This window comes from Neofelis nebulosa, chromosome 1, assembly GCF_028018385.1.
Source record: "Neofelis nebulosa isolate mNeoNeb1 chromosome 1, mNeoNeb1.pri, whole genome shotgun sequence".
Classification (NCBI taxonomy): Eukaryota; Metazoa; Chordata; class Mammalia; order Carnivora; family Felidae; genus Neofelis; species Neofelis nebulosa.
Window position 1 is genome coordinate 69,451,862 of NC_080782.1, and position 19,167 is coordinate 69,471,028.

General features: G+C 35.3%; 1 protein-coding gene across 6 annotated transcripts in view; it reads left to right on the forward strand.

Moving 5' to 3' along the window:
• Positions 1 to 19,167, forward strand: part of TMEM232 (transmembrane protein 232) — a 219,725-nt gene that overhangs the window by 29,791 nt on the left and 170,767 nt on the right. For 5 of the 6 annotated variants that reach the window (XM_058725234.1, XM_058725216.1, XM_058725207.1 and 2 more), the window contains 5 exons: positions 5,518 to 5,629; positions 6,963 to 7,068; positions 9,382 to 9,539; positions 13,646 to 13,745; positions 18,472 to 18,638. In XM_058725234.1, the coding sequence (XP_058581217.1) occupies positions 5,518 to 5,629; positions 6,963 to 7,068; positions 9,382 to 9,539; positions 13,646 to 13,745; positions 18,472 to 18,638 (643 nt within the window). The remainder of the gene's footprint in view (positions 1 to 5,517; positions 5,630 to 6,962; positions 7,069 to 9,381; positions 9,540 to 13,645; positions 13,746 to 18,471; positions 18,639 to 19,167) is intronic. The other variant, XM_058725247.1, reaches the window with a different exon arrangement.

Below are 19,167 nucleotides of genomic sequence, written 5' to 3' on the forward strand. Positions count from 1 at the left end.
TAACTATGGAATTTGTCCAAAGATCTCCCTTGACTCTTTTTTTTTTCCTCAGTACTCTTCCTCTTGAAATTTTGTGGCTTTGAATATCAGTGATAGTAGCTGAATCTGAAATCTTAATTTCCATATCCTATCCACTTCCTAATACCTGCCTCACAAGTCTGGATCATAGACCTCTCCACTTGGATGCCTCACAGGTAAATCATAATCAGTTGTCCAGAACAGCACAGATCATCTACCCTTATTCCTCCAGCTTATTGTCCTAATGTCAGCTCTCTACTACTGATTGTGTAGGCTCAAAGCCTTGAGATTATCTTACCTCCACTCTCACAATTCTTCTCACATCCTATTAGTCATCAAGCCCTATTGGTATAGCTTCCACCTAATCTTTCATATTCATTTACTCTTCCTCATTTGTATTGCCCAAACTGTAGTTCAGACCTTTTTTACTTCTTACCTACATTGTTGAAATAGTTGCTGAGTGGCTTCCCAACAGTGACTCCTCATTTAAAACTATTCAACATATGACTTTGAGTTTAGACATCCTAAAGTACAGTGTAATCTCATAATTCTTCTGCACAACAGTTCCTTTTTATTTATTAAATAAAACTTAAAAACCTGTGTGTAATGTAGAATTAGTGCCCACTGCAACTAAGAATATCATAAATAGCAATGCCATTTAAATAAAAATAAAATTTATTTCTCTGAATGTAGTCAGTCCAGAGCTGGTATGGTGATCTGGAACCTAGGTTCCATCCGTCTGCTCTGCCGCACATGGCTTACACATAAGGCAATCTCATGGGTTTATCGTGGCTGCTGAAGCTCCACTTATCACAGTCATGCTTCATGCAGCAGGATAAAGGGCAGAAGGGTCTGTTCCCCCTTTTTAGTAAACTTCCCAGAACTACTATCTGAATTTTACTTACATTTTACTGGCTGAAACATAGACATACAGGCATATCTAACTGCAAGAAAGAATCTTTTTGTAAGAAAATGAGAACAGACACCAATGTAGGAAGCTATAAATCTCTGCCACAGACCGCCTTTCAATGCCATTTATGTTTGTCCTCAACCCAGAATTTCCATCTTCATTTCCTACCTTGATTTTAAGCATTCTGTCTGTTTATGCTGGGTTAAATTCTTTATTTTTTCTCTTTGTTCCCATTTGCAATAGTTAGGGTAAATTGGAAACAATTATAGAAAGAGGCCACTAATTTCAGTGGCTTAGGTAAGATAGAAATGTATTTATCTGACATAAAAAGTCAGTGGGTCTAGGCTGACAGGACAGCCCTGCTTTTAGTGAGAAAACTCAGGACCCTCATTATCTCACAGGGTGTTGTACTCATCTGCCTAATCAAAGCTGATTCAGCGCTATATTTGTGTTCCAGTCCACCAGAGGGAAAAAAGGTATAATTCTAGAGAAAATGGTGTGCCTTCAAGTTAGAGGTGACCTGAAATTTGCATATATTACATTTGCTCACATCCCATTAGCTTGGCCATATGCCCACATCTAGCTGCCAGAAAGACTGGGAAATATAGAGTAGCTAGGTGATCATGTGCCAAAGAAAAGTCAGATAAAGAATTTTGAAAGGACAGCTGCTATTCTGTCACATTCCAGTTCCTTTGTATTCAAGTTACAGCTTAAGTGCCATTTCTGCAAAGAAGCTTTTTCTGGATCTTTAACCCAAAACAGTAATGCTTATAACTAACCGTTATCCAGCACTTGATATATACTGGGAACCAGACTGCAATGATACTTTTCAAAATTCTACAAGATGTTGTCCTCATTTCCACAGATGAAAAATGATAGTTCACACAGATTAAGTGATTAAACCAAGATTACAGGACTAGGAATTTATTTCTACTTCTAAACTCTCACAGGATTTCATTTCCTTTTTTTTTTTTTAATGTTTATTTTTGAGAGGGGGGGAAGAGAGAGAGAGAGAGGGAGGGAGAGAATGCAAGCAGGGGAGGGGCAAAGAGACGGTGGAGGGGGGGGGGAGACAGAGGATCCGAAGCAGTCTCTGCACTGACAACAGAGAGCCTGATGCAGGGCTCAAACTCACGAACTGTGAGATCATGAGCCAAAGTTGGATGCTTAACCAACTGAGCCACCCAGGTGCCCCTCCTTTATTTATTTTTCTTAGTACATCTTTTTGTTGCATCTCACTTCTTTCCCACATTGGGAACTTTCTGAGGCCAAGTCTGATTCCTCTTCTAGCCCTCACTGTATATAGCAAAATACTTTGTATGTAGGAGACTTCCCTTAAATATTTACTGAACAAATGAATTGTCAGCTAAAATAGTTCTGAATTCACAGGTAACATAAATAGTTTAGGTAGGGTATTCATGCCAAGTATATTTTCTGTATATGTAAAATTAGAATGATCTTTATTTACTTCCTTCTGCATATGACTGCACTTATATACTTATAATAGATTACATTTATCTTTGAAGAAATTAGAATGTGGGAAGAAGTTGGAGTGTGGGAAGCTAAAGCATATTTTATTTTCAAATGCCTATATTTACTCTTTTCTTTTTTAAATTTATTTACTTAAATTTCAGTTGTTAACATACAATATAGTGTTGGTTTCAAGTATAGAACCCAGTGATTCATCACTTACATATAGTATGGGGATAGATAAATTAGAATAGTGTGTACCTGTTAAATATCAGGCCATGTACAAGGATTTTTTTAAATTATGGCATCAGGGGTGCCTGGGTTACTCAGTCCCTTAAGCATCTGACTTTGGTTTAGGTCGTGATCTCATGGTTTGTGAGTTTGAGCCCCACGTTGGGCTCTGTGCTGACAGCTCAGAGCCTGGAGCCTGCTTCAGATTCTGTGTCTCCTTCTCTCTCAGCCCCTCCCCACTTGTGCTGTGTCTCTCTCTGTCTCTCAAATAAAAATATAAAAAAATTAAAAAAAAATAAAATTATGGCATCAGTTTGGGTGGACAAAATTATACAGGAAGTAATGGGAGATGTCAATCAATAAAGGAATTGTTGCATTTGTGTATATCCATATTACTGCATATTAGCATCATTTGAACTTGAGGCATGTCTAATAAATTTAATGAAGAAAGAATGCTACAGTGCTATATACATGGTTCCATTTATTTATTTATTTATTTAAAAAAATTTTTTTTAATGTTTATTTATTTTTGAGACAGAGACAGAGCATGAATGGGGGAGGGTCAGAGAGAGAGGGAGACACAAAATCTGAAACAGGCTCCAGGCTCTGAGCCATCAGCACAGAGCCCGACGCGGGGCTCAAACCCACAGACCGTGAGATCATGACCTGAGCCGAAGTCGGACGCTTAACCGACTGAGCCACCCAGGCGCCCCTGGTTCCATTTATTTAAATATAATTATTTATAGGTCTGTTTATGTTTGTGAACATTGAGAAAGGTATGCAAGGATACGCACTAAACCATTGATCTTGGCTATTTCTGATGGGTATGACTGGAGGCAGTAATGTTGGGAGTCTAAGTGTGTTAACTTTTTCTTATGCATCCCTTCATGTTTGGTTTGTTATGAAAAGCACTGATATGTTCATATTTTAAAAAATATAATTTCTAATGAAATTTATAAAAAATTAACTGCATAAAGAGGATACCTTCTTGAAATTCCCATAGCACTTAGTACACATGTGAAGATTAAAGCTATTTTGGAGTCTTCATGTGGATCAAAGATATGTCATCCTAGATGACTATTGAGAAAGAGTTTTCAGCCAACCTTCACTGTATTTATCTAAGCAGATTGTCTCCAAGGTGGAGAGTGAAATAGAGAACACAAAATCAAGAATGGGAGTTACTCATTTCAGAATGCCAATGCTACCAGAGTGCTAAACCTGAACTCTTCCTCTATTTTACTGTAAGCTCCTTGAAGGCAGGGCTTTTTATTCCATCGTTGTATCCCCACTTCCAAGATTAACAGGAGATGGTCACTAAATGCCTACTGAATGAATGACTGAATACACATTTTAGGATGGCAGTTAAAGGGTTGGTTATTTCATTAATTGTTCTTCACTGGGATATCTATATTTGGTTCTGGTTTATAGGACACCATGCCCTTACCTGTCCTCATCCTGTGATTATAAGGCACTGTCTTTACTTTTACATATGTCTGTCTTCTGAAAAGACCACAAAACAACTATTTCACGAAATTCTGAACATGGTAGTTCTTGAAAAATGTGTTTTTTTTTTCTTCCAGATCACTCCTTCTAATGTCATGACTCCAACAGTTATTTGGTCACACAAATAAAGAACTCATTGATTCTATCAGCTATTCATCATTTCTGATATCACTTTTGATCCCATGCTCATCTTAAATCTTATGGTATATCATTATAATCACTCTCCTCATTCTTTTGCATACACCCTCAACTTATTTTTCCCACTTCTCTTTGAAATGCTCATCTATTCTCTACGCACTCCCACAGGGGTTCCTTTTCATTGGCAAGACCTTAAATACCATATGTGTATTTAATGACTCAGTAATGACTCCAAAATTGATGTATCTCGCCTGAAGTTTTCACCTGAAATTTGAACTCCTATGTCTGATTGCCTGTTCCATGTCCCCACCTGGATGGCTATGGTCATCTCGAACACGATATGTCCAGTATTGAATTTATTCTCTGCCCTCACCCCAAACCTGCTTCTCCAGCAATCTTCCCCATCTCAGAAAATTGCAGTTCCATCCTTGCAGTTATTCAGTTCAATCATGAATTCTTTTTTTTCCTCTCATGCCTAATTTCTAATTCTTCAGGCAGTCTTGCTGGAACCAATGTCAAAATATACCCATCATCCAAACTTTTCTCTTTACCAACATTGCTCTAATCTGATCTAAGCCACTGTTATCTCTCACCTAAGTATGCATGTGCCTCCTCCCTGGCTACCTCCCACCTTTCCACACTCCAGCTCTCAATATGACATTGGAATGATCCTATTAAAACTTAAGTTAAATCATGCCACTCCTCTAATCAAAACCCTGCAATAACTTCCCATCTCATCCAGAGTTAATCTGGCTACTTGTCACCTCTCTGACCTTACCACATACATCTTTCCTCCCTCGCTCATTTTACCGCAGCCACAGTTGGACTGATTCCACTTGCATGAGGGAAGAAAGGTTTAGCTTAAATTGAACCTACACTGATATATGTGAGGAGATAAACTAGTCTTCAACATAACTGGAGCTGTGCTGAGTTTTACCTATGAAGAAGGCATGTACCAACAAGACTTCTGGCAACCATTTCAGAAGTTACTCATTTTTTTTTTCAGAGACTACAAAATTCTTTGACATTATGAGAATTCTGTTTCTCAATCTAAGATCATGACTAGATCAGTCTAGAAGGTCTGTACACATATTTTCTTTTTATTTCACTGATTTCTATATGTGTGTATGAAACATTTTTATTAAGGTAAAGTACTTTTTTAAAAGAAAAGTGTTACACCCAGTCCCTGGTAGTCCCAAATTAAAATTTGGAACCGTTAGCTACAATTATTGATTTGTTTGGTTTAGGCCACCATTTTCAATCACAAAAGAATTCATCTTGAGATTCAACGAAACAAAAAATCCAAAAGAGAAGGAAGAATTGTTGGACCTAGCTAGAAAAAATATCCTCAGATGTAAGGTAATAGTACACTCTTTGATTACTTAATATATGGACTTTCTGTTCTAGTTGGTGGGTGGTTACATGTTCCAAAATACTGAAAGGAAAAATAAGAAATACTTTTTTAAAGTTATAAGTAAGCATAGTTAAAGATACTAATGCAAAATAAAGTTAAAGCTTATAGCCAAATAATTCAATGTCAAATAGATTTTTAGGTGGAGATTATCCATAAGTTAAAGGGAAATGTAGCTGTTGACACTTGACCAAGGGCTCGCCACAAAGTATGAAAGGCTGGAGAATAAATTTTTGATTATGAAAATTCCACTTTTTTCTAAAAAAAAGGTTGACCGAGATATGAAGTGTCCCAAAGAAGAAGATTTCCTAAACCTTCACTATACATGCCCAGAATACTCTATTCTTTCTGTGTAACAAACTATTCAGAATACTCTATTCTTTCTGTGTAACCAATTATTCACCTAACTTGTAGAAAAGAGATTCTTTAAGAGTGTGCCATTAATTTCCAGATTTTCAAACATATATCAAAACAGAACAAGAAGTGAAATAAGTCTTTGTTTTACTTTTCTTACATTAGATCCAGTTTGTTTGGAAGAAACTAATATACCTATGATTTTGCTTTAATACAAAAAAAAATCATGCAATAAAAGTTGCACAAAACTGAAGCATAAATTAAGCCATCTTTTTTGTTGTGGTGGTGGTTGTTGTTTCTCAGTATTTCAGTTCACTGTTGCTCATATTTTTTAAAATTTTGAAAAAATTTGATTAGAAAAATAATGTACTTCATGCCAAGAGGTGCTAGCAGATACATTCATCTGTGAGCTTCTCTCCAATTGGCCAGTTGCTCCCCAGGGCAGTCCTAGGAGTGGGACCATTAAGAAAAGACTGGTCATCTTGGTATATATCTCATGTTCATTAATTTCAGTCCATTCACAGTGAAGTAGCCAGGGTTTTCCAGCAAACTGGCTTCAAACTACTTTCTGTCGAACTGCATTTGTTCAATATACTTTTCCTTCTAGAATTGGAGATGCTTTCTCTTGGTGGGGAAATGAGATAGAAGTAATCCTTAGAAAGTACAGAATAAAAGAATTATTTCTAGCAAATAACCAATGACATAACTGAGAATATTAGCAAACGTTCCTTACATTTTAGCATTAATAACAATTTACAGAAAATGTCAAAAAGTAAAAATAAGAAAAGCAAAACAAAAAGTTTTATACATCTCTGGTTGTAGAGCATAGCCTCCTAGAGTGACCTTTAGAGTATAATTAAATAAACACATAAATTTGTAAGAAGCTGTATATTTTGGTTTGCCTTTTTTCATGCTTTCCCATAACAGAGAAAACTGGGTCTCAAAACCTTGGGCTCTGGGAAGCATGTTCATCTTCCTACTGCATGGACGGAAGTAATCTATCTGGCTCAATGCAAAGGAGAAATCCAAGATGGTATGTGCTCTAACTAAGCTCTTTTTAGTTACCTCAAGTGTTTTCTAGATTAGCAGAGAAGGTATAATTTGTGAACTTTAACATTTGAAAACTATGCAGGAGCCAAGGAAAATTTGCCTTTCTGTATCAAAATATCTGGTGATGTTTCATCAGGAAAGCTCCTTTTGTAATTTTGAATTCATGAATTTGTTCAACATTTTAATTACAAAAGTGTTTTAGAAACTTTTGCTCTGGCTAATTAAAAAGTAATATAAAATGTCATTTAGTGATTTTGAATTACAATAGGCACTATACTTTAGAGAAACTTGTTTTGGACTTTTATAGTTCTTACTCATAAGACGTTAGCCAAATGGTTGTTTGTTTTTCACTTATTTTAAACAGCCATTTTACTCATTACCTTTTCATTTATCACTTCTCATTTATATGTCTCCTTTTAAACCATCCTCCAACCAATCTAAAAAATAAATTAAAAAACACTATTTTTAAGGAGGTAAAATTCCTCCTATCGTTATCCTAAATTTTATGTGTATGCCTTTTACAATGAGTTTTAAAATGTTAACCATATGAGGTCAGAGAGTATTTTCCTATGTAAATTGGGTTTTGTAGTGCCATCCGGGACTTTTCAAGCAACAGGAAGAGTAAGAACAATTTTGTATTTAACCTACCTATATGGCACTTCATCACAGTGCTATCCACAGCCTGACCTATACTAAATTTTTAAATGATATTGAAGTAAACAACCCTAGCTTATCAGCAACCAGCAGCTGCTTGCTTTTCTTTGTCCATTAAACCTGTTTTGTTCAGGTATCCTTCAGTCACGTGATTCAGAAGACTGGCGCTTCCCAGCCTGGGCATCTGGGGGAGGTCATAGTTGATTTAAACTAATCATGGCCATTCTCTTTTGCTTCCAAGTGATTACATGACCTGATTAGGAGTGGTCACGTGACCTGGTCCTGACCAGAGATATAAAAAATAGGTCTATTTGGAGTACTTTTTGTTGAATTGCTTTTGAAAAAATATGCCTGGGGAGAAAGCACTTCTTCCCTTCTTATACCTTTTGATTCCTCTGTAAATGAGTTGGTAAGAAAATAATGCATGGAGCTTGTGTGGTCATCACAGTTAGCATGTATATCAGAGAAACTGGAAGGTGAAAGAAAAATACATACCCAGGGCAGTTAGATGAGCCAGCCCTACAGTATTTCCAACTACGATCTTGGGAAATAATGAACATACTTATTTTGAAGACACGTCTTTATATTTCCTGTTACACACAGTCAAAAGCTTTTTCACTCATCAAGATATTGAACTCCAAATAAAAAACCTAAGTATGAATTTGTCTTACCAGCTCCACAGCTGAAAACCCTCCACACCTGTCTTGTCTCTTGTCTGCTCCTCATTCTATAGTCCGTCCACTTTCCATGCAGTGGTGACCATTCCAAAGCTGAAATCATTTCTAGTGCCTTTTGATTACACTTAAAATAAGCCCCAACTACAAGGTTCGTTATGATCTGGCTCCTGGCTGCCTTCCCTACTTATTCATTCTGCTCCAGCTGTACTGTTCTCCTTCTTATTCCTTGGATGTGTCAGGGCTTTTTCTTCCTCAAGTCCCTGCATTTGCTGTTATTTTCAGATATTTACATGACAGCTCTTCAAAATCTTTGTAATAATTTGAGGTGTAATTTCTCTGGGGCCTTAGCTTGATATTCTTCCTCACTCATCTCCCCTGGGTCTTACTTCCTCTGCCTTGATTTTCTAGTTTTTCACTCTTTATAGTACTTATCTTTAGCACTGTCTTCTGTTATCCAGTTCTGTCCCATTTCTCCACCATTATTTCTGTTGCCTGGCGATCTACTTTGTGTTGGCTGGAACAGCTGGAGCTCCTTGGGCATTTCTCTGTCTCTCTTCTATTTCTATCTCTGTAGTCTCTCTAGCTTAGTGACTTCTGAGTAATTAAGACTTCCTACATGGCTGCTTAGGGTTCAAAAGCTAGCATCTTGAGAAAGAGATCGGAGTGGCAGCTGTATTGCCTTTTCTGATCTCGGTTTGAATATCATGCAGTGTCACTTCTGCTGCATTCTATTGGTTGAAGCAGTCACAAGACCTACTCAGGTTCAATAAATGAAATAAAAGGGGTGAAAAAGGGAAAGGGGTGTAGACTTCACCTCTTGATGGGAGGGGTGTCAAAGAATTTGTAAATATTTTAAAACCACAGTCTGGCTTTGGTGACAGCAAATAGTTAATTGTAAGACTTAATTGTAGCATGCAAACAGCATTACTTATGAATTATGATGTTTCCACCTTTTAATATTTCAGAAGCTTTAAATATGCTTTATGCTTCCCTGGACCATGCTTCCTTTGATTATGATCATCTGCCTGCATTATTTTTTGTTGCGGAATCAGTTTTATATAGACTCTGTTGTGATGCATTCCAAAAGGCATACTTATATTCAATTGAAATAAAGCTGGCAAAGGTATGTTTTAAAATATTTTTAATGTGTTTTAATTGCTACACATACTGCATGAGGTCACATGACACCTATTTTAGGATCTAAACAGGCCATTTGGTTTCATTATGGAATATTCTTTTGTTTGTTAATTTATTTTAATCTTTTCTAAATGTGGATAATACATTATTACTTGATATCCAAATGGAGATAGTTTGAGGACATATAAGTTCACCAACTATGTAAGAAAATAATAATTAAAATCAAGTTTAATTTATGTCTAAATATATATAGCATTTTTCCTTTCTATTTTAAGAATTTTTAAATACCTCTTTCCATTTTAAAATGTTGACAACCTTAAATAGTTGCCCAATTTGAGAAGGTGAATTGTTCTCTCAGTATTCTGTGTCATTTAGAGCCATCAGATGGGAAACTATCTTCATGTGGTTCATGTTTCATAAGGTCCTGGATGTCATATGGGTCTACTCCCTGTGATGATGCTGGTTGCCTGCTGTAAAATTTATTAGTCAAAAACACTTAGCTTAACTGGTAGTTTTATTGCAAAGAAGATAAAAACTAGGAGAAAAAATTATTTTTTTTAATTTTTGAAGTTTATTTATTATTGAGAGACAGAGAAAGACAGAACATGAGCATAGGAGGGGCAGACACAGAATCTGAAGCAAGGTCCAGGCTCTGAGCTGTCAGCACAGAGCCTGATGTGGGGCTCGAACTCACCGGCTGTGAGATCATGACCTGAGCCATAGTCGGACGCTTAACCGACTAAGCCACCCTGGCGCCCCTGGGAGAAAAAATTCTTAATAAATACATACTCTTAAAATATGACATTTTAAGAATTACTTGCAAAAATTATTATTACTTATTGCAAAAATAATTTCTTATTCAGTTTTGACTGTGAACTGTAGAAATCAACCATGAAAATATTAATGAATTAGCCAGGGCATTTTGGAAGATATGATGTTTCAGTCCTTAGAAATCAAGCCTAGATCCTCTCAGACATGTTTGGGGGTAAAAGACTTAAAGAGACCAGGCGAGATTCAGAGAACACATAATAGAAATTGGATGTGCAAAGAATCGAAGCTTTGCGTAGAAGGGCTGGGAGAAGAGAGACAAGATTTTACCAATGGCTGTCTTTGGGTGGTAAGATTATGATGAATTTATCTTCTTTCTTTTTCCTCTGTTCCCAAAACTGTCCATTATGGAGATATAGAAAAGATTATATAATTATTGAAGAGATTTAAAAAGATATCTAAATCTGTACATATTTTATAATGGAAAAAGAATGGAAGGAGAAACATAGAGCAAGTCTGCCTTTTCTTCCTTTTTCTTCTCATCCCCTTTAGGGACATATTCTGTTCGTTGCCTTTTATATTTCTGCTAGCAATAAATGACTATAAAATAAAGTTTTAGCCATTGTACAAATTGCTTATAATTTATATATACTATGTCATTTAATTTTAAAAAGATTCCTATATCTTCTCATCTGACAGTTTAGACAATTTGCACAGGTTCATAAAGCAGCTGTGAACACTTGCACAGAACTTGAACAATGATCAGCACTTCAGATGTATTAGACATATTAACATATTTAATCTTTAAAACAATTTTAGAAGATAGATGCTATTGTTAGCCATTATTTTACAGACTGTGGCATAGAGAGTCTAAGTGAATTATTCAAGGTCTCAGCAGAGAAGGTTTTGAACCCCAGAGTCCATTGGAGTGTCAGTCATAATGCTATACATTTACCTTGCCTCTCAGATTTGCTAATTTTAAAGCTTACTCCTTATTCTTCTAGATAATATAAATGAGATAGTGGAAATGCGCATGCTCCATAAATACCTTTGATTTCAGGCAAGAAGCCATTTCAGATATACTCCTCTCCCTTTGTAGAATTTTCATTATATATCTGACAGTCAGTTGGAAACCTCTCTTTTGATCTCTTCTCTTTGACAGTATGCTATACTGAAAGGTATTGCCAGGAAAGTATCACCCACCTTCATATGCACCATTTTATTGTTCAGTAATATTTGGCCCAGTGTTGGGAAGTACCAGAAATATTTGATACCATAATATTATTTGCTTTCAGATTTTGTGTGCATTCTTTCCTTGTTATTCATCTATGTGTGTAGAATCATCTGAAGTATCAAAGTCTACCACTGAATTGTGGAGAATAACATATAAGGAACAATAGTTTAATATAGTTTAGACATAAATATAAAGTGTTCTTCAACCTTCTATAAAAAACATGGAACACATAACCAACTATTAAAATATAACATATAATAAATATTATTCAGTGTTTCTATTTTGTAGTTAGATAACAGAATCAGAGTAATGAAGAGAAGAAGTGATGGAAAGGGAAGGAAAGAAGGGGAATAAAGAATAAAGGAAGGAAAGATGGGAGGGCTAGGAATGAGAAAAATGACAAGCAGAGAGATTCAGCCTAGGAGGCAAAGTTCAAGCTGTCAAGCTACAGAAAGAATATGTACACAAATGAGACATGAGGAAAGATGCACAGAAGGTCCCAGAATATTCTAGATGTATAGAAAGGCAGATTTTTAAATAAAAATTTAGCCTTTTATAATATTATAGATGAAAGCTTTTCAAATCATTTTGCCAAGCATAGTTATTACTAGGTATAGCCCAGGGTCAGGTGAAACTCATGACCAAATTGGGGTATAATACAGTGATTATTCAAACTGATCTGTTTTTCATGAATTTTTCGATTTTCTCCAACATGAAATTTTTGAACATTAATTTTCCTTTCAATATCCATCTCTAATTCCTTGCAAATTATTCTCCTTCTTATTATTTTTTCATTCAATGTCTATAACAATAGGTATTTTGATTTTAATACTCCCACTTAGAATGCTGCAATATTCTTTTAAATGATTTGACAGTTTCCACTTCACATCTAACTTCAATCTTTTAGAGAAGTACAGTACTATATCAAAGTGGTCTATATGAAGAGATTCCTTGGGTATGCTTTATACACATTTTCTTTTTATTTCTTTAAGTCTATAGATGGTGCATGTTCATAATTTATAGATACATATATAAATACTGATGGTGCATTCTCAGAATTTATTTTATCAATAGAATTTTGTGATAAAAGTATTTGGAAATCACAGCTGTAACAGAAAGTTCATGACTTTTGGTGCAACACATAGTCTTGGGTTCAAAACCCAGTGTTGCCACTTACTTGTTAAATTGTCTTGGTTGAATCACTGCCACTGGGTAGATTCATCCTTTTTACTTTATTATTATTTTTTTACATGTGGATCTGACACTAGCCTGCATCACTATTAAGAGGATTTGATTTGGACTATCTATATCTTGACAGTGATACTGTTTTGTTTTTTTCCCCCAAATCTTTTGATTTAGCAGTTAATGAATTTGTGTTCCTTTTATTTCTATCGTTTGTGGGGGTTTTCTCTCATTTTCTGTGAAAACTTGCATATCATATATTTTTGCAGATATTCCATTTTCCATATTCAATGTCAAACAAACTTGCTCTACAGGAAACTTGATGGAGGTAAGAGGGCAGTGTTTATTCAGCAGTGACTTTTTCTTCATAGGGGAATTGGGATCTTAGTGTAGCATAGTATGCACCAGCAGAACATTTCTCAAAATTATCTAAAGAAATGTGTTTAAAACTGTTTTGGCTGAGACTCATGGGAAGAAATATCTTCTGCATTGCAACCCAGCACACACGTAATACTCACTGATTTATATACTGAACTGTGCAATGTACTATGATATTTTCTCTTCTCTTCTATTTTGTTTAAAAATCCCCTCTCAGTTGATTTCATGACTCAGTTAAGGGGCATGACTTGTGATTTGAAAAATACTGTTCTATAGGACATAGAACAGAATAGCAGTCGGTACTGGTCATTATATATAATGTAGAGACGATTTATAAAAGGTTTTTGGCTGAACCAGTCTTTCAATCTTGATATAAATGTCTTAAAGTTATTTCAAAAGCACATAATCTCAAGTGAGTCTGAAATTGTTTCATCAAAGCAAATGTAACAATAAAATGGTTTATTTTCCTCATAGTTTTTACACATTTATTGATGCAGCACAAAAATACTTTTTTCTTTTTCTTTTGACAGATTGGCTATTTGGTCTTTTTACGACTTTTTATATATTTCCTGCATGGTCACCTAGGAACTTTTAAACAACATTTACTTAGGCTTCAACCATATTTATACGGTAGACTATCTTTTATTTTCTACACTTAATAAATGTTTTATGTTATAGTTTGAGAAGCTCAGACTATCACTATAAAGAACATGAGCTGTATTTTATTTTTCATGAAAGATAATAGGTACAGTATTGCAGAACACAGCTTCTGGGCCAGATTGCATGGGTTTTAACTTTCCTACTTAAATACATGACCTTGTCTGTGACTCAGTTTCCTCATCTGTAATCATGTCTACCTTTCCAGATTTCAAGAAAGTTAATTTTATATTTTAGTAAGGTAACATTGGTGGCAATGTAGATGCTGTACTGGAGTAAAGAGAGAGTGGATACAGGACATCAGTTAGCTATGACATTAGTTGGGCAGGAGATGTTAAAGATTATGAACTTTGAAAATGGGAATGAAATAGAGTAAAATTGTTTTGGAAAATATTTAGGAAAAAAAGACAGTGGATTGGGTGATCAATTGGATCCACACTGTATATAAGGGAAAATGAGGAATTCAGGAGGAATCTTAAATTTTACATATTGACAAATAGAGTCAAGATAATGGTATTCTAAACTGAAAAACATTTGGAGAAACACTGGACATATTGAGTTTTAAAGGTCACTCAGGTGTATATACCCAGTGAGCAGTTGGAAATATAGACTTGGAACAAGGGAAATAAACGAAGTCTGGAATTCACTTATTTCTTGGATATTAATGTACATGATTTGACAGTCACCCATGTTAACAAGGCTGAAATAACCTGGGGGGTGGGAGGTGGTGGTAGTGGGAAATTAATTCTAGGAATAGGCTTGGGGAACATAAACATTTAATAAATTATTGGGGTGACATATGTTAATGAAGGGAAATAAGAGGGAGTGATGACATAGAAATCCAAAGAGGGGAGGTTCAAGAAGATCAACATTATGAAGAGCTATTGAAGTATTAAATGGTAGGAGGTCTAAAAGTTGATGGCTTTCTGTAAGCATAAAGTCACTGTTGATCTTGGGAGCATTCCCAGTGGAGAGGTGGAAGCAAAATTCAGATTGCAGGTAAATAAAGAGTGAAGGGAAAGTTTAAGCATGAGGCAGAGATAGTGAACTATTACAAAAAGTTAGCTATAAAAGAAAGAGAAATATGTCAATAGTTTGGATGAAAAAACAAGGTCAAGAGACAGTTTCACTTCTTCCTTTCCAATTTGGATGCCTTTTATAAATATGATGTTAACTGTGGCCTTGTCATATGTGGCCTTTATTATGTTGAGTTACATTCCCTCTATACTGGCTTTGTTGAGAGTTTTTAAAATCATAAATAGATGTTGAATTTCGTCCAATGATTTTTCTGCATTTATTGAGATGATCATATGATTTTTAGCCTTCATTTTGTTGCCCTGGTGTATCACTTTGACTGATCTGAGGATGTTGTACCATCTTTGTATCTCTGGAATAAATCCCACTCGATCATGGTGTATGATCCTTTTAATATATTGATGAATTTGATTTGCTAATACTTTTTTTGAGCATTTGTGGATATATGTTCATCATGGATATTGGCCTGTCATTTTCTTTTCTTGTGGCATCCTTGTCTGATTTTGGTAGGGTAATGTTGGCCTTGTAAAATGAGTTTAGAAGAGTTCCTTTCTCTTCTATATGTTTTGGAAGAGTTTGAGAAGGATTTGTATTCTTTTTAAATATTTGATAGAATTCATCAGTGAAGCTGTCTGGTCTTTGTTGGGAGGTTTTTGATTACTGATTCAATTTCCTTGTCAATAATCACTTTGTTTATATTTTCTCTTTCATCTTGATTCAATCTTGGTAAGTTATATGGTCATAGGAATTTATCCATTTCTCCTACCTTATCTAAGTTGCTGGTATATAGTTATTCATGGTAGTCTCTTAGGATCCTTTGCATTTCTATAGTAGCATCTACTTTTAGTTCTGATTTTACTTATTTGAGTCCTCTTTTTTTTTCCTTGGTGAGTCTTATCAATTTATCTTTTCAAAAAACTTAAAAAAATTTTTTTATTTTATAATTTAACTTTATTTTTTAAAATTTACATTCAAATTAGTTAGCATATAGTGAAACAATGATTTCAGGAGTAGATTCCTTAATGCCCCTTACCCATTTAGCCCATCACCCCTCCAGCAACCCTAAGTTTGTTCTCCATATTTATGAATCTCTTATGTTTTGTCCCCCTCCCTGTTTTTATATTATTTTTGTTTCCCTTCCCTTATGTTCATCTGTTTTGTCTCTTAAGGTCCTCATATGAGTGAAGTCATATGATTTTTGTCTTTCTCTGACTAATTTCACTTAGCATAATACCCTCCAGTTCCATCCACGTAGTTGCAAATGGCAAGATTTCATTCTTTTTGATTGCCAAGTAATACTCCATTGTATATACACACCACATTTTCTTTATCCATTCATCCATCGATGGACATTTGGGCTCTTTCCATACTTTGGCTATTTTTGATAGTGCTGCTATAAACATAGGGGTGCATGTGTCCCTTCCAAACAGCACACCTGTATCCCGTGGATAAATGCCTAGTAGTGCAATTGCTGGGTCGTAGGGTAGTTCTAGTTTTAGTTTTCTGAGGAACCTCCATACTGTTTTCCAGATTGGCTGCACCAGCTTGCATTCCCACCAACAATGCAAAAGAGATCCTCTTTCTCCTCATCCTCGCCAACATCTGTTGTTGCCTGAATTGTTCATGTTAGCCGTTCTGACAGGTGTAAGGTGGTATCTCATTGTGGTTTTGATTTGTATTTCCCTGATGATGAGTGATGTTGAGCATTTTTTTCACGTGTCGGTTGGCCATCTGGATGTCTTCTTTGGAGAAGTGTCTACTCATGTCTTTTGCCCATTTCTTCACTGGATTATTTGTTTTTTGGGTGTTGAGTCTGAGCAGTTCTTTATAGATTTTGGATACTGACCCTTTATCTGATATGTCATTTGCAAATATCTTCTCCCATTCTGTCGGTTGCCTTTTAGTTGTGCTGATTGTTTCCTTCACAGTGCAGAAGCTCTTTATTTTGATGAGGTCCCAGTAGTTGATTTTTGTTTTTGTTTCCCTTGCCTCTGGAGACGTGTTGAATAAGAAATTGCTGCGGGCAAGATCAAAGAGGTTTTTGCCTGCTTTCTCCTTGAGGATTTTGATGGCTTCCTGTCTTACATTTAGGTCTTTCATCCACTTTGAGTTTATTTTTGTGCATGGTGTGAGAAAGTGGTCCAGGTTCATTCTTCTGCATGTCGCTGTCCAGTTTTCCCAGCACCACTTGCTGAAGAGACTGTCTTTATTCCATTGGATATTCTTTCCTGCTTTGTCAAAGATTAGTTGGCCATACGTTTGTGGGTCCATTTCTGGGTTCTCTATTCTGTTCCATTGATCTGAGTGTCTGTTCTTATGCCAGTCCCATACTCTCTTGACGATTACAGCTTTGTGGTATAGCTTGAAGTCCGGGATTGTGATGCCCCCTGCTTTGGTTTTCTTTTTTAAAATTTTAAATAAACTTTTTAGTTTAAGTGGATTGAATTAAAAAAAAAAAGTCAAAAGTGGAAAAGACTAGTATGTTGTAGGGTAAGAGATTAAGAGACTCGAGATACAAGAAAGGGGATATTTGTGGGAAAAGTCATGGAGGAGGGAATAGAAGGTAATGGTGGAAGTGCTTTGGAGAGTGACCAGTATGCACCACTACTACCAATTTGGACAGGGCATAAAACCAAGGTAAGATTGTAGATGAGCAGAGCAAGAATTCCTGGCTAGAGTGCCACTTGTTTTGATTTCTTCATACATTGTAAATCCTCTTTCAACTCCTCACTGTGTTCAGCATAGTGACTCAACAAATAATCAGATGATGGTGGCAAATAAATTTTGAAAAATCATTTGCATAAAACCCCAATTTATCACATTAGCTTGTTCTTGTAGATATATCCTGGGAAAACCAACATCTTTGTTCCATATAAGGATAAAAGCCCCAGATTTTGCCCTGCTCTCAAATACTGTTAAGTAGAGCCTTACATATGCTACATCTTTGTCTTCAACAATAGAATGATTTCTACCTGGGGCCATTAGCAACTGCTTCCTATTTATGTAGCCACCCAGTAGAAGAGTAGTTATTACTAATTTTTCCACTCTCAGTAGATTGAAACTCAAAAATTGTCCAGAAGTTTATAAAAAGAACAGCATAAATATGGTTCTGTTAAATACCAACATAGTGTTATGTTAAATGATAATAATTGTTGCCATATTTAAAATATATTTTCAGAGTCCAGAGTGCTAACCATTACACTATGGAATTAAAATATATTTTCTAAGAAATCAACAACAATAACATCTTGAAAAGAAATAAAACTGGAGAATGTAGGGTTAAAAGCAATGACTTGGTTTGTTTGTAGGATTACAGTTTCAAAGTATCCATTATGAATAGAGTATATGTTATAAATGTATTTATTTTCACCTGGAAATTTCAAAGCATTGTTGTACAGTAACTGTACTTAATTAGGTGTTCAACCATTATACCAATTGCTGTTCTGAATTATAAACTGTTATGTATTAATTATTTACCTTGCAGTTTTCTATTATACCACCAGGGGTCATACATAACATTAGAAATCTTGAAGAGATTCGGAAATGGATAGCAGTTTCATCATCTACATACTAAGTTTCATTATATTTTAGTAACTGAAACAAAATGAAAAATAATGCAAGATATTAACGACATAATTATCACAAATTATTTTTCTTACAATAGCACTTTCTTTCTCTGGAGGGTCATATTACAAGTACCCAAACATCTTGTCAAATATGCAATTCATTCTGAAAACCATGGAAATAATATGTAAAAGAGAACTCCCTTCTGGATCAACTTTTAACCCTGTCGAAAACAAGAAAAGCTATAAGAACATAGATTCGGATATGGTGAGTATATCCTAGTGTGTAATGAATCAGATAGCATATGATGAAATAATTGTGCGTGCCAATACAGTAGCATTGCAGAAGATGAGTTTAGCTGGAGGTGGGGCCGGGGAGAGGAATGAACAGCAAAAACACTAAACCATATGCACATTTCCTGGACAGGGGAAATGTAGTTAATAAGATTAGTAGGCATCAATATGCAGCACCACTACTTTAAATAGAGTAGTGTCATAATGCCTTTTTCCTTATAGATTCCATCTCAGCAATTTAATTGGAAATTGCACCCCAATTTAGATTAACTTATAATGAGGATTTTAAGATATTACATTTACATTAAAAGGAAAGTACATAAAGTACAGGCTATTAATGAGAGCATTTGTAGTATTTTATGCTGCCGTAATTCATATGTAATAACATTTAAAGTGCTATTTAAATCAATTGAAATGTTTTTAAATGGTTCAAAATTGAGGAAATAAAATAATTCCTATGAAAATATGAAAATATGAAAAATTTTCTTTTAATTTCTAACTCG